At 35.8% G+C, this 16,190-nt stretch overlaps 1 protein-coding gene across 1 annotated transcript; it reads left to right on the top strand.

The window, feature by feature from the left end:
- Positions 1 to 8,875: 8,875 nt before the first annotated feature.
- Positions 8,876 to 11,236, top strand: LOC110746461 (uncharacterized). The gene has a single exon (XM_088248689.1). It carries the CDS (start codon positions 8,876 to 8,878, stop codon positions 11,234 to 11,236), a length of 2,361 nt encoding a protein of 786 aa, XP_088104815.1.
- Positions 11,237 to 16,190: the final 4,954 nt, after the last annotated feature.

Raw genomic sequence — 16,190 nt, 5'->3', positions numbered from 1 at the left:
AGTGTAAGACTATTTATTAGTCACAGTAGTTGTTCAATTTAATAACCATTCTCCGAGTTAACTAGCATTCACAAAACTCTCTGTTTTTCTCTTTGGTTCTAACATCTGGTATCAGAGCACCATCACGGGGCCTAATCAAAAGCTTGCAATCCCGGTACTAGAGTGAAGAAACACAGATATGGCATCCGAGAGTAGTTTTGTGCAACCTGCCATTCCAAGGTTTGATGGTCACTACGACCATTGGAGTGTGCTAATGGAGAATTTTCTGCGTTCCAAAGAATATTGGAACCTGGTGGAGACGGGAATCGCTGCTGCAGCAGAAGGGACGGATCACAATGAGTCACAGAAGAAGGCCATTGAAGATCAAAGGTTGAAAGATCTAAAGGCTAAGAACTACCTGTTCCAAGCTATTGATCGCTCGATACTGGAGACCATCTTGAAGAAGAATACTGCAAAGGATATATGGGATTCTTTGAAGCAAAAATATCAAGGAACAGCACGTGTAAAACGTGCTCAACTGCAAGCTCTTCTCAAAGAGTTTGAAGTGCTGCACATGAAGGCTGGAGAATTGCTTAATGACTACTTCGGAAGAACTCTCATCATAGCCAACAAGATGAGAATTCATGGGGAGAAAATGGATGATGTGGTAATCATTGAAAAGATTTTGAGGTCTATGACTTCAAAATATGATTACGTTGTATGTTCTATTGAGGAATCACATGACCTGGACACTCTGTCCATAGATGAGCTCCAAAGCAGTCTTTTGGTGCATGAACAAAGGGTCAGCCGGCATGCGGTAGACGAACAAGCCCTTCAAATTACTCATGGACCGCAGCAAGGAGGAAGAGGTGGAGGCCGAGGCACCTACCGAGGAAGAGGAAGAGGAAGGGATAGGTTTGAGTTCGACAAATCTACCATAGAGTGCTACAACTGTCATGAGTTAGGGCACTTTCAATGGGAATGTCCTAAGAGAGTCAAGGAACAAACAGCAAATTATGCAGAAGCAAAAGAGGAGATGTTGTTGATGGCTCTTGTGGATTTCAAAGGGGCTGCATCTGAGCACATTTGGTTTCTTGATTCTGGCTGTAGTAATCACATGTGTAGCAACAAAGACATGTTTTGTGATCTCGATAGCAGCTTTAGAGAATCAGTGAAGCTGGGCAACGATTCAAGGCTTACTATACAAGGAAAGGGTAAGGTTCGAATGGAGGTAAATGGAATTGTGCTTATGATCACAGGAGTATTCTACGTACCAGATTTGAAAAACAATTTGTTGAGCATCGGTCAGTTGCAAGAAAAGGGGATGGCAGTGCTTATCCAACATGGAAAATGCAAAATCTTTCATTCTGAGAAAGGTTTAATCTTGGAAACTGAGATAACACATAACAGGATGTTTGCTGTGCTCGCTCGTTGCTCACCAAAGGAACAACAATGCTTCTCCTCACTTACCACAGATCAAGCAAACCTTTGGCATTGTCGATATGGGCATCTCAGTTGGAATGGGCTCAAAGTGCTCCAACAAAAGAACATGGTGAAAGGGTTACCTCAGTTTAGAGCCTCTCAAACGATGTGTGAAGACTGCTTGGTAGGAAGGCAGCACCGTGTTCCATTTCCCAACAAAAGCATGTGGAGAGCCTCCAACATTCTTCAGCTGGTGCACGCTGACATATGCGGACCCATCAACCCAATTTCAAACAGCAAGAAACGGTATCTCATCACTTTCATTTATGATTTCAGCAGGAAAACTTGGGTTTACTTCTTGGTAGAGAAGTCAGAAGAATTTGCCAAATTCAAGTCCTACAAAGCAAGAGTTGAGAAGGAAACCGGGACATTCTTATGGAGTCTTAGAACAGATCGTGGGGGAGAATTCACATCACAGGAGTTTGTCTGCCGCGCAAATCTCACGGCCTGGAGTTCCGGGCCTAGGGGATATGCGTTGACACGCGGTTTCCTGCTTTTAGGTGCGGTGCGGTTGTGCGCGGGCGTGCCAGCACGGTCTACCGTGCGTCGAGATGTTGATGAGTGTAGGATGGATAAGTGGTGCGCCTGTTTGAACTGGTCTTCTAATCAAACGATTGTAACCGAGAGAGGAACTAGTCTCGGCTGTTAGGTTCACGGCCTGAACTACAAGGCCGTTTATTACTATTTATTAAGTAACATAATTCATGAAGTTAATTGAAAATTTTAATACTAATTATTCACTAAATAAATAATAATTAAAATATAATTACTAACTTTACTAGTTAGATAAATCAAATATATTATTTAATTACTAACAATAAAATTTTTTTAAAAAATAATTAACCCAAATATCCTTAGTTTAGATTTATTTTTTTTAAAAGGACCTTTCCCGACAAAATTTCGTCGGGGCAGGTCAACAGACCTATCCCGATGAAATTTCGTCGGCACAGGTTTCTTTGTCGCGAAAAACGTTATCCGACAACAGTTTGCCGGCATAGCTCTATGCCGACGAAATTTCGTCGGGAAAGGTGTTACGTTTATTTTATTTAAATTTTTAATTTTTGAAATATAAAATTAGTTTCTTTACTCTCTTTTTTTTGGCTAACCTCTTTAATTTAATATATGTAATTAAGTAATATCTTATTAGCCTTAATATCTCCTATATTTCAACAAAATATATATATATATATATATATATATATTACTTATTTTTATTTGGGTGCCTTAATTAAAGTTCTCCAAAGCCCAAGAGCCCCAAGGCCCAAGTCTTTGATTAATATAATTATTATTAATCAGCGCCAAATCCAAAGCCGAGCCTATAGCCAAGCTAATTTAATGACAAAAGCAACAAAGTAAGATTAACAGGTGAAAACACGTAAAAATAAAAAATATTAAAAAAATACCCAAGTGTGCCCTCTCTGTGACTTGAACCCTGGACCATGAAGTTAATAATTAAAACAAAAACCAGCCCATCTAATATTAAACATTTTAATATTGTTGCTCGTTATATTTACTTGAACACCACTCTCCATACTATATTGCTACTGTAACACTACTTTCCATCTAATATTAAACATTTTAAATGAGTCCTCCCCATCACTTACTGTCTCCTATGTTCAAAACTGAAGTTTAGTTTGCATGACATTAAGAAAATGTAAGGAAAACCTGTCTGTGTTGTTACATTGGAAGATGTAATCCAATTTTACAGCAGAAAACAACGTTTTTTAGGGGTCTGCAGGACTCAAGCCGCTTCTAGAAAACCATCATAGTGCTTTGTTTATAAAGACCTCTGTAGGAGTGGATTTTCAATGTGGGGTGTTCACAAAAGGCAAGCCTACAGAGAAATCCATATTTATATTTTTAATGTTGGTGTATATATTAAAAGCGTATAGCCGCGCGGCTATACCCTTTAATATGTATCTCTATTTTTGAATCACTTTGATTAGTAGTTAGGCTTTACTTAGTGAATATTAAAGGAAAAAAAGAAAAAAGAAACAAGAAAGATTGAATTACTATTTATTAAGTAACATAATTCATGAAGTTAATTGAAAAATTTAATACTAATTATTCACTAAATAAATAATAATTAAAATATAATTACTAACTTTACTAGTTACATAAATCAAATATATTATTTAATTACTAACAATAAAATTTTAAAAAAAATTAATTAACCCAAATATCGTAAGTTTAGATTTATTTTTTTTAAAAGGACCTTTCTCGACAAAATTTCGTCGGGGCAGGTCAACAGACCTTTCCCGATGAAATGTCGTCGGCACAGGTATATTTGTCGCGAAAAACGTTATCCGACAACAGTTTGCCGGCATAGCTCTATGCCGACGAAATTTCGTCGGGAAAGGTGTTACGTTTATTTTATTTAAATTTTTAATTTTTGAAATATAAAATTAGTTTCTTTACTCTTTTTTTTTTTTGGCTAACCTCTTTAATTTAATATATGTAATTAAGTAATATCTTATTAGCCTTAATATCTCCTATATTTCAACAAAATATATATATATATATATATATATATATATATATATATATATATATTACTTATTTTTATTTGGGTGCCTTAATTAAAGTTCTCCAAAGCCCAAGAGCCCCAAGGCCCAAGTCTTTGATTAATATAATTATTATTAATCAGCGCCAAATCCAAAGCCGAGCCTATAGCCAAGCTAATTTAATGACAAAAGCATCAAAGTAAGATTAACAGGTGAAAACGCGTAAAAATAAAAAATATTTAAAAAAAAACCCAAGTGTGCCCTCTCTGTAACTTGAACACTGGACCCTGAAGTTAATAATTAAAACAAAAACCAACCCATCTAATATTAAACATTTTAATATTGTTGCTCGTTATATTTACTTGAACACCACTCTCCATACTATATTGCTACTGTAACACTACTTTCCATCTAATATTAAACATTTTAAATGAGTCCTCCCCATCACTTACTGTCTCCTATGTTCAAAACTGAAGTTTAGTTTGCATGACATTAAGAAAATGTAAGGAAAACCTGTCTGTGTTGTTACATTGGAAGATGTAATCCAATTTTACAGCAGAAAACAACGTTTTTTAGGGGTCTGCAGGACTCAAGCCGCTTCTAGAAAACCATCATAGTGCTTTGTTTATAAAGACCTCTGTATGAGTGGATTTTCGATGTGGGGTGTTCATAAAAGGCAAGCCTACAAAGAAATCCATATTTATATTTATAATGTTGGTGTATATATTAAAAGCGTATAGCCGCGCGGCTATACCCTTTAATATGTATCTCTCTTTTTGAATCACTTTGATTAGTAGTTAGGCTTTACTTAGTGAATATTAAAGGAAAAAAAGAAAAAAGAAACAAGAAAGATTGAATTACTATTTATTAAGTAACATAATTCATGAAGTTAATTGAAAAATTTAATACTAATTATTCACTAAATAAATAATAATTAAAATATAATTACTAACTTTACTAGTTACATAAATCAAATATATTATTTAATTACTAACAATAAAATTTTAAAAAAAATTAATTAACCCAATTATCCTAAGTTTAGATTTATTTTTTTTAAAAGGATCTTTCCCGACAAAATTTCGTCGGGGCAGGTCAACAGACCTTTCCCGACGAAATGTCGTCGGCACAGGTTTATTTGTCGCGAAAAACGTTATCCGACAACAGTTTGCCGGCATAGATCTATGCCGACGAAATTTCGTCGGGAAAGATGTTACGTTTATTTTATTTAAATTTTTAATTTTTGAAATATAAAATTAGTTTCTTTACTCTTTTTTTTTTGGCTAACCTCTTTAATTTAATATATGTAATTAAGTAATATCTTATTAGCCTTAATATCTCCTATATTTCAAATATATATATATATATATATATATATATATATATATATATATATATATATATATATAACTTATTTTTATTTGGGTGCCTTAGTTAAAGTTCTCCAAAGCCCAAGAGCCCCAAGGCCCAAGTCTTTGATTAATATAATTATTATTAATCAGCGCCAAATCCAAAGCCGAGCCTATAGCCAAGCTAATTTAATGACAAAAGCATCAAAGTAAGATTAACAGGTGAAAACACGTAAAAATAAAAAATATTAAAAAAATACCCAAGTGTGCCCTCTCTGTGACTTGAACCCTGGACCCTGAAGTTAATAATTAAACAAAAACCAGCCCATCTAATATTAAACATTTTAATATTGTTGCTCGTTATATTTACTTGAACACCACTCTCCATACTATATTGCTACTGTAACACTACTTTCCATCTAATATTAAACATTTTAAATGAGTCCTCCCCATCACTTACTGTCTCCTATGTTCAAAACTGAAGTTTAGTTTGCATGACATTAAGAAAATGTAAGGAAAACCTGTCTGTGTTGTTACATTGGAAGATGTAATCCAATTTTACAGCAGAAAACAACGTTTTTTAGGGGTCTGCAGGACTCAAGCCGCTTCTAGAAAACCATCATAGTGCTTTGTTTATAAAGACCTCTGTAGGAGTGGATTTTCAATGTGGGGTGTTCACAAAAGGCAAGCCTACAGAGAAATCCATATTTATATTTTTCATGTTGGTGTATATATTAAAAGCGTATAGCCGCGCGGCTATACCCTTTAATATGTATCTCTCTTTTTGAATCACTTTGATTAGTAGTTAGGCTTTACTTAGTGAATATTAAAGGAAAAAAAGAAAAAAGAAACAAGAAAGATTGAATTACTATTTATTAAGTAACATAATTCATGAAGTTAATTGAAAATTTTAATACTAATTATTCACTAAATAAATAATAATTAAAATATAATCACTAACTTTACTAGTTAGATAAATCAAATATATTATTTAATTACTAACAATAAAATTTAAAAAAAAATTAATTAACCCAAATATCCTAAGTTTAGATTTTTTTTTTTTAAAGGACCTTTCCCGACAAAATTTCGTCGGGGCAGGTCAGCAGACCTTTCCCGACGTAATTTCGTCGGCACAGGTTTATTTGTCGCGAAAAACGTTATCCGACAACAGTTTGCCGGCATAGGTCTTTGCCGACGAAATGTCGTCGGGAAAGGTGTTACGTTTATTTTATTTAAATTTTTAATTTTTGAAATATAAAATTAGTTTCTTTACTCTTTTTTTTTGGCTAACCTCTTTAATTTAATATATGTAATTAAGTAATATCTTATTAGCCTTAATATCTCCTATATTTCAAAAAAAAAAATATATGTATATATATATATATATATATATTACTTATTTTTATTTGGGTGCCTTAATTAAAGTTCTCCAAAGCCCAAGAGCCCCAAGTCCCAAGTCTTTGATTAATATAATTATTATTAATTAGCACCAAATCCAAAGCCGAGCCTATAGCTAAGCTAATTTAATGACAAAAGCATCAAAGTAAGATTAACATGTGAAAACACGTAAAAATAAAAAATATTAAAAAAATACCCAAGTGTGCCCTCTCTGTGACTTGAACCCTGGACCGTGAAGTTAATAATTAAAACAAAAACCAGCCCATCTAATATTAAACATTTTAATATTGTTGCTCGTTATATTTACTTGAACACCACTCAACATACTATATTGCTACTGTAACACTACTTTCCATCTAATATTAAACATTTTAAATGAGTCCCCCCCATCACTTACTGTCTTCTATGTTCAAAACTGAAGTTTAGTTTGCATGACATTAAGAAAATGTAAGGAAAACCTGTCTGTGTTGTTACATTGGAAGATGTAATCCAATTTTACAGCAGAAAACAACATTTTTTAGGGGTCTGCAGGACTCAAGCCGCTTCTAGCAAACCATCATAGTGCTTTGTTTATCTAGACCTCTGTAGGAGTGGATTTTCGATGTGGGGTGTTCACAAAAGGCAAGCCTACAGAGAAATCCATATTTATATTTTTAATGTTGGTGTATATATTAAAAGCGTATAGCCGCGCGGCTATACTGTAAGGATTGTATTTTTATGTTTGGCTCTTCTCTTGTAATTCCACAAAACCATTGTATTAATTCTTAGTTTCTAAGATAGTTTAGAGGTTAAGACTGAAATAGATTGAAGATCATCACAGTCATCACGTTGCTGCCGAAGGTAAAACTCATATGCATTTTCACTGGATTAATACATGATCACGTGTATTGATCCAACGTTCTTTTTTGCCTTTTGCTTCCTTACTGGATTCATACGTGGTCTTGCGTATTAATCCAACCTTCGTCTTTTGCATGCCGTTAACAAACGTTCTGTTTAAATCAGCCTTGATAGTTTTTATAAAATTCTTCCCATCCTTAAAACTGACAAACACATGAGAGTAACTCACTTACTCTCTAACGGTTTTATTTTCTTGGTTCAAAGTTCTTCTTTTTGTTTATTAGTTTAAACCCATTCCTCTTGGTTGCTGTCACTCTCTCCAAGTAAATAGGTTTTAAACTATCTCTTCAGACTTTGCCCAAGGTGCCGTTTCTTGTGTTTAGTAAACAGACAACACTTGCTTTTTGTTTATTCTTTTTCTGACTTGCTTTGTCTTGCACGGTCCTTGGTTTATTCTCTTTTGGTCAGCAGCCTGTTTTTAAACTGAGTTTCTCAAGCTCCTTATAGATGCTTCTTGCTGATCAGTTTAGGTTTAAGGCTTCAGCCCATGCATTGCTAATAAAAGATCACTTGCTTTCTGTGAGTTCTTCTTGGAAAATGGCTGACTCGTTTTCTTTAAACTAAACCTTCATATATGTTTCAGCTAGTATATGCTGCTTGAGAGTATACGATTGAAAGTATACATATAAGCTTCTCCAAGTATGCATTTACAAGATTTCGGCTGTGAACTGTTTTTGTTGGTGTAATGTTGAAATAAACTATTTGCTTCAAATTCATTACCTTCTGTTTATTCTTCACAACACTAAGGTTTCGTTTATCTGGCTCAATCATGTTATATAATTGAGATAGATGAATTTGTGAAACCACAACTCACTCCATACATCATATCATATACAACTAGAGCTTGGTGCTCATGAGAGGATTTGCTGCTAAGAAACAAAGAAATGGTGCTTGCTGAAAGGGTGATTGAAGCTGCCTATAGGTGATAGATTAAGCTAAGTCTTCCTTCATTTCATTGTATTTCTTAATGAGTGGATTGATACTCTCCTAGCTTGGTGCTCCCAGTTTTTTACCCTCTTGGGTTTTCTGGGTCAACAACTCTTGTGTGCTGTTTACTTTCAGCTGTTAAGTGTCTTACCTTGTTAATCTCTTAATTGTTTGTTTGTGTGAGTGTATGAATTAACAAGAACTTTTAATTGGTTGGTCCTTGACCTGTAGCCTACTTCACCCCCCCTCTGTAGGCTTTTAGAGCTTAGGGCTGGTTTTACAATTGGTATCAGAGCGGGCACTACACCCTAAGTAGTGTAGATCCGTCTCTAAGTCATCTCTATGGAAAGAGATAGAGCTCATGGCTCTGTGGCTCACCCACCATTATTCAATGGTGAATACTACTCTGCTTGGAAACATAAGATGCGTGCCTTCTTACTTGCCTTAGACTCTAAGGCCTGGAAAATGACTGCAGATGGTTGGAATCCTCCAACCACCATAAATCCCTTTGGGGAACGAGTACTTAAAGAGGAGGATGATTGGTCTGTTGAAGAACAGGCCCTAGCAAACTCAAATAGGAAAGCCTTGAATGCTTTGTTTGTTGCTGTGAACCCAGAACAATTTGCCTATATTGAAAATTGTGAAACTTCTAAAGAAGCTTGGGATATTCTCAGGCTCACTCATGAAGGAGATGCAAAAGTGAAAGAAGCTAAGTTAGATATGGTCAGCGCTGAGTTCGAGAGTCTTAGAATGCAAGACTCAGAAACTATCCAAGAATTCTATGCCAAGTTCAGTGCCTTTGCCAACTCCTCACACAACCTAGGTGAAAAAATTCCCGAAATAAAGTTGATAAAAAAATTCCTGAGATCCTTGCCCAGTAGGTTCGATGCTAAGAGAACTGCTTTCTCTGAAATGAGAGATCTCACAACTGTTAAACTCCATCAAGTCATAGGGTCGTTTAGAACCTATGAAATGGAAATGAATATGAACCTCTCTAAGAAAGCCAAAAATATTGCCCTCAAGTCTGTCAAAGAGGAAGAAAGTTCTTCCTCTCTAGATAATCTTGTCACGGAGGACGAGATGGCGCTTTTTACCAGGCAGTTTAGAAAGATTCTTAAGTTTAGAAAACCAGGGGGTAGTCGAAATCATTTCCAATCAAACTCTGGCCTTGACAAAAATAAGAACGCTGTTCATTTTGATTCCAGAGAAAAGAAACCAAGAGGTTCCATTAAATGCTATGAATGTGGTGGAATAGGTCATATAGCTCCTGAGTGTGCGAACACTCTTAAAAGGAAAAATCAGTCGAAAGACAAAGCTTTAAAGACCACCTGGAGTGATAGTGACAGTGAGTCCTTAAATGACTCTGATGATGATGAAAGTGTCGTGGCCTTTATGGCAAAATCCACCACTGAGTCTTATGAGGATCTTGAGGTAGAACTAGTTGATAGTGAAGAAGAGTTAATCCAAAAGTATGAGGAACTTGTGAAAGTTTCTTACAATATAAAGAAGCAAAGTGTACATCTCTCAAATAAAATTGTCATGCTTCAACAGGAAAACTCAGGTCTCTCTAGTCATGTGAGTCAACTCAAGCAAGAGATTGAACAGTTGAAATTTGACTTAGATATGTCTAGAAAGAGAGAAATTAACCTCACTATCGGTGCTGAAAAGATAGACAACATGTTAAACTCAGGGAAACCTTATGGTGACAAGTCAGGTCTAGGATTCACCTCTGAAACAGTCAAGATGAGTGACAAAGTGAAATTTGTAAAGGCTGTGGATTCTGTGCAGATAATGGATGAGTCCAAAATCTCCATGGATCAATACAAGTCAGTCTCTGCACAAAACTTCAGTTCGCAGGGTCAATCCGTCTCTAAGCAGTACCAATCCACAAAAGTCAAAACACCTACAGTTTTTCCCTCTGGATCAGATTCCTCTAAGAGAAATTCCTTCATCCCGGTGTGCCACTTCTGTAACAAAAAGGGGCACATTAGACCTAACTGCTTTATACTAAGAAAGAATCATCTTGCCTTAGAAAATCAAGTCCAAAGTCTCTTAAAGGAAGTAGCCATCATCTCAAATCGTCTAAAACCTCTTCACAGGATCAGTCCTCCAACCAAGAGGATATGGTTGAACAAAAATGAAACCTGTCTAGTTGTCCTAAATGCCTTATCTGTTCAAAACTCTAATCTTTGGTATTTTGATAGTGGTTGCTCTAGACACATGACTGGTGATAAGAGTTACTTCTGTGAATTCTCTCCCATATCCAACCTTGGTAGTGTCACTTTTGGTGATGGTAGTAAGTCTAAAATCTTAGGTAAGGGAAACATATCTGCTCCAGGGATTGATAAACTTGAGAATGTCTTGCTTGTTGAAAATCTAAAGTCAAATCTAATAAGCATAAGTCAACTCTGCGACCAAGACACTTGTGATGTTCGTTTCACTAGAGAAAGGTGTACTGTCTCAAATAACGAAGGAAAAACTATCCTGACTGGCTTAAGATCGAGTGATAACTGCTACTGTGTGGAGACTAATTTGTTTCTCAAAAATGTTGCGTGTAACCTCTCAATTGACAACTCTATGTCATTGTGGCATCAAAGACTAGGCCATGTCAATCTCAAGGACCTTGAGATTCTGTCTAAAAAGGAAATAGTGAGGGGTATTCCTAAGTTTGTTAGTTCCTCAAGATTCGTGGGTGCCAACTAGGAAAACAAACTAAGTCTGGTCATGGAATTGTTAACTCCATGACTACCACCAAACTCCTGGAACTTGTTCACATTGACTTAGTTGGACCTATTCAAACCATCAGCCTAGGAGGAAAGAAGTACATCCTGGTAATTGTTGATGATTTCTCTAGATTTACTTGGGTAGCTTTTCTAAAAGATAAAGGAGAAACCTTTGTTCACTTTAAATCTATCATGAATAAAATGCAAAATGAAAAGGGTAGAAAAGTGAAACTCCTGTCTAGAATTAGGAGTGATCATGGAACTGAGTTTGATAACTCATCTTTCATTGAGTACTGTGATGAGTTAGGAATTAGGCATGATTTCTCCTCTCCTATCACACCTCAACAAAATGGTGTAGTTGAAAGGAAGAATAGGGTCTTAATTGAGATGGCCAGGGTAATGCTCTCCAGTAAGGAACTGCCCAAACATTTTTGGGCTGAGGCAATCAACACTGCCTGTTATGTAATAAATAGAGTTTATCTCAGGCCAACGTCCAGCAAAACTCCCTATGAGCTATGGAATGATAAGAAACCTAACCTAAAGTACTTTAGAGTCTTTGGCAGTGTTTGTTACATCTTGAGAGATAGGGAGCATCTAGCAAAATTTGATTCCAAGAGTGATGAAGGTATCTTCCTTGGTTACTCGACCAATAGCAGAGCTTATAGAGTCTTCAACAATCGAACAAAGACTATGATGGAGTCTAGTAATGTTGTTATAAATGACTCCTTGAAAAATTCGATACCTTGCTGTGATGATGTTAACTTGTTTGAAATGGAAAAGGAAAACCCCGTGTCAGTTGTCACTGAACCACCTCCTCCTAAACCTATTGAGCCTATATCCCGTGAGGTTGTTCACACAGAACCTGTGGCACCTAGTCCTGCTCCTTGGGTCGGTAGGAATCATCCTAGTGATGTCGTCCTAGGAGACCCCACTGCTGGAGTTCAAAACAAGGATGACAAATCTACTTGGCTTGTCTTTCCCTCCTTGATTACTTCTCTTGCTCTTCAAGCCGGGTGTCCTGTGTTTTTCTCTGACTCCAGACGTCTTCCTCTCTCTGTGAATGCCACCTCTTTCAAACGCAGTAATGCTGCCTCCACCAGTTCAAAACGGCTGCCTACCACTGCTCCGTCTTCCAGTTCTTCCTCTGACAGTGCAATTCTTGCACTACAATCCAAACTAGACACCATGCATGATCTGTTAAAGGAAATGTCCAATGCCATTTCTGCCAACCAAGCCTCCATCATTGCCATTCAAAACTTGTTGGTGTCTCATGGTCTCCAGGGTGTTGTTCCCTCTTCAAAATCCGCCTCTCTTGTTTCCTCTGATCCTACCAACTCTGTTGAGGAAGACATTACTGATTCTGCCTCGGATGAGGACTTCATTAGCACACTTCTCAAATCTCACAAGCGAAAATCTACTGAAGATGCTCCCGGTGAATCTGGTCTTCCTTCCCCTGCTCCTGCTGCTACTCCAAACATTCTTACGGTGAGGAAGCTTCCTGCCAGGAAGTGTCGGATCTCACACTAAGGGGGACCTATGTGCACTCACTATGGGGGAGCTCTGTGCACCTGCTAAGTTGGAATTGCTGTCTCTGTTGTTTTGTTCTTGCTGTTCTAGTTTTCTCTGTGATCCCTTTGTCTTTTCTAAGACAAAAAGGGGGAGAATTTTGGAAACTGTTTCAATTCTGTGTTGTTGTTATTTTGTACAAGTACAACTTTCTGTTAATCTTATTAAATGCTTCTATAAAATCTGTGTTTCTGTTGAAGCTTTTAACTCTTCTTGTGAAGGTTGTGCAGGTACCTTGTCAAAATTCCTTCAGTTCAGTTTCTGTCTAGAATTGAATCTTATGGTTTTGTTTAAGAAAAGGCCAAAGGGGGAGATTGTAAGGATTGTATTTTTATGTTTGGCTCTTCTCTTGTAATTCCACAAAACCATTGTATTAATTCTTAGTTTCTAAGATAGTTTAGAGGTTAAGACTGAAATAGATTGAAGATCATCACAGTCATCACGTTGCTACCAAAGGTAAAACTCATATGCATTTTCACTGGATTAATACATGATCACGTGTATTGATCCAACGTTCTTTTTTGCCTTTTGCTTCCTTACTGGATTCATACGTGGTCTTGCGTATTAATCCAACCTTCGTCTTTTGCATGCCGTTAACAAACGTTCTGTTTAAATCAGCCTTGATAGTTTTTATAAAATTCTTCCCATCCTTAAAACTGACAAACACATGAGAGTAACTCACTTACTCTCTAACGGTTTTATTTTCTTGGTTCAAAGTTCTTCTTTTTGTTTATTAGTTTAAACCCATTCCTCTTGGTTGCTGTCACTCTCTCCAAGTAAATAGGTTTTAAACTATCTCTTCAGACTTTGCCCAAGGTGCCGTTTCTTGTGTTTAGTAAACAGACAACACTTGCTTTTTGTTTATTCTTTTTCTGACTTGCTTTGTCTTGCACGGTCCTTGGTTTATTCTCTTTTGGTCAGCAGCCTGTTTTTAAACTGAGTTTCTCAAGCTCCTTATAGATGCTTCTTGCTGATCAGTTTAGGTTTAAGGCTTCAGCCCATGCATTGCTAATAAAAGATCACTTGCTTTCTGTGAGTTCTTCTTGGAAAATGGCTGACTCGTTTTCTTTAAACTAAACCTTCATATATGTTTCAGCTAGTATATGCTGCTTGAGAGTATACGATTGAAAGTATACATATAAGCTTCTCCAAGTATGCATTTACAAGATTTCGGCTGTGAACTGTTTTTGTTGGTGTAATGTTGAAATAAACTATTTGCTTCAAATTCATTACCTTCTGTTTATTCTTCACAACACTAAGGTTTCGTTTATCTGGCTCAATCATGTTATATAATTGAGATAGATGAATTTGTGAAACCACAACTCACTCCATACATCATATCATATACAACTAGAGCTTGGTGCTCATGAGAGGATTTGCTGCTAAGAAACAAAGAAATGGTGCTTGCTGAAAGGGTGATTGAAGCTGCCTATAGGTGATAGATTAAGCTAAGTCTTCCTTCATTTCATTGTATTTCTTAATGAGTGGATTGATACTCTCCTAGCTTGGTGCTCCCAGTTTTTTACCCTCTTGGGTTTTCTGGGTCAACAACTCTTGTGTGCTGTTTACTTTCAGCTGTTAAGTGTCTTACCTTGTTAATCTCTTAATTGTTTGTTTGTGTGAGTGTATGAATTAACAAGAACTTTTAATTGGTTGGTCCTTGACCTGTAGCCTACTTCACCCCCCCTCTGTAGGCTTTTAGAGCTTAGGGCTGGTTTTACATATACCCTTTAATATGTATCTCTCTTTTTGAATCACTTTGATTAGTAGTTAGGCTTTACTTAGTGAATATTAAAGGAAAAAAAGAAAAAAGAGCCCAAGAGCCCTAAGGCCCAAGTCTTTGATTAATATAATTATTATTAATCAGCGCCAAATCCAAAGCCGAGCCTATAGCCAAGCTAGTTTAATGACAAAAGCATCAAAGTAAGATTAACAGGTGAAAACACATAAAAATAAAAAATATTAAAAAAATACCCAAGTGTGCCCTCTCTGTGACTTGAACCCTAGACCCTGAAGTTAATAATTAAAACAAAAACCAGCCCATCTAATATTAAACATTTTAATATTGTTGCTCGTTATATTTACTTGAACACCACTCTCCATACTATATTGCTACTGTAACACTACTTTCCATCTAATATTAAACATTTTAAATGAGTCCTCCCCATCACTTACTGTCTCCTATGTTCAAAACTGAAGTTTAGTTTGCATGACATTAAGAAAATGTAAGGAAAACCTGTCTGTGTTGTTACATTGGGAGATGTAATCCAATTTTACAGCAGAAAACAACGTTTTTTAGGGGTCTGCAGCACTCAAGCCGCTTCTAGCAAACCGACCTCTGTAGGAGTGGATTTTCGATGTGGGGTGTTCACAAAAGGCAAGCCTACAGAGAAATCCATATTTATATTTTTAATGTTGGTGTATATATTAAAAGCGTACAGCCGCGCGGCTATACCCTTTAATATGTATCTCTCTTGTTGAATCACTTTGATTAGTAGTTAGGCTTTACTTAGTGAATATTAAAGGAAAAAAAGAAAAAAGAAACCAGAAAGATTGAATTACTATTTATTAAGTAACATAATTCATGAAGTTAATTGAAAATTTTAATACTAATTATTCACTAAATAAATAATAATTAAAATATAATTACTAACTTTACTAGTTAGATAAATCAAATATATTATTTAATTACTGACAATAAAATTTTAAAAAAAATTAATTAACCCAAATATCCTAAGTTTAGATTTATTTTTTTTAAAAGGACCTTTCCCGACAAAATTTCGTCGGGGCAGGTCAACAGACCTTTCCCGACGAAATTTCGTCGGCACAGGTTTATTTGTCGCGAAAAACGTTATCCGACAACAGTTTGCCAGCATAGGTCTATGCCGACGAAATTTCGTCGGGAAAGGTGTTACGTTTATTTTATTTAAATTTTTAATTTTTGAAATATAAAATTAGTTTCTTTACTCTCTTTTTTTTGGCTAACCTCTTTAATTTAATATATGTAATTAAGTAATATCTTATTAGCCTTAATATCTCCTATATTTCAACAAAAAATATATATATATATATATATATTACTTATTTTTATTTGGGTGCCTTAATTAAAGTTCTCCAAAGCCCAAGAGCCCCAAGGCCCAAGTCTTTGATTAATATAATTATTATTAATCAGCGCCAAATCCAAAGCCGCAGCCAAGCTAATTTAATGACAAAAGCATCAAAGTAAGATTAACAGGTGAAAACACGTAAAAATAAAAAATATTAAAAAAATACCCAAGTGTGCCCTCTCTGTGACTTGAACCCTGGACCCTGAAGTTAATAATTAAAACAAAAACCAGCCCATCTAATATTAAACATTTTAATATTGT

Source organism: Prunus avium, chromosome 2 (assembly GCF_965620075.1).
Source record: "Prunus avium chromosome 2, drPruAviu1.hap1.1, whole genome shotgun sequence".
Lineage (NCBI taxonomy): Eukaryota > Viridiplantae > Streptophyta > Magnoliopsida > Rosales > Rosaceae > Prunus > Prunus avium.
This window is presented reverse-complemented; position numbering and strand designations above follow the sequence as displayed.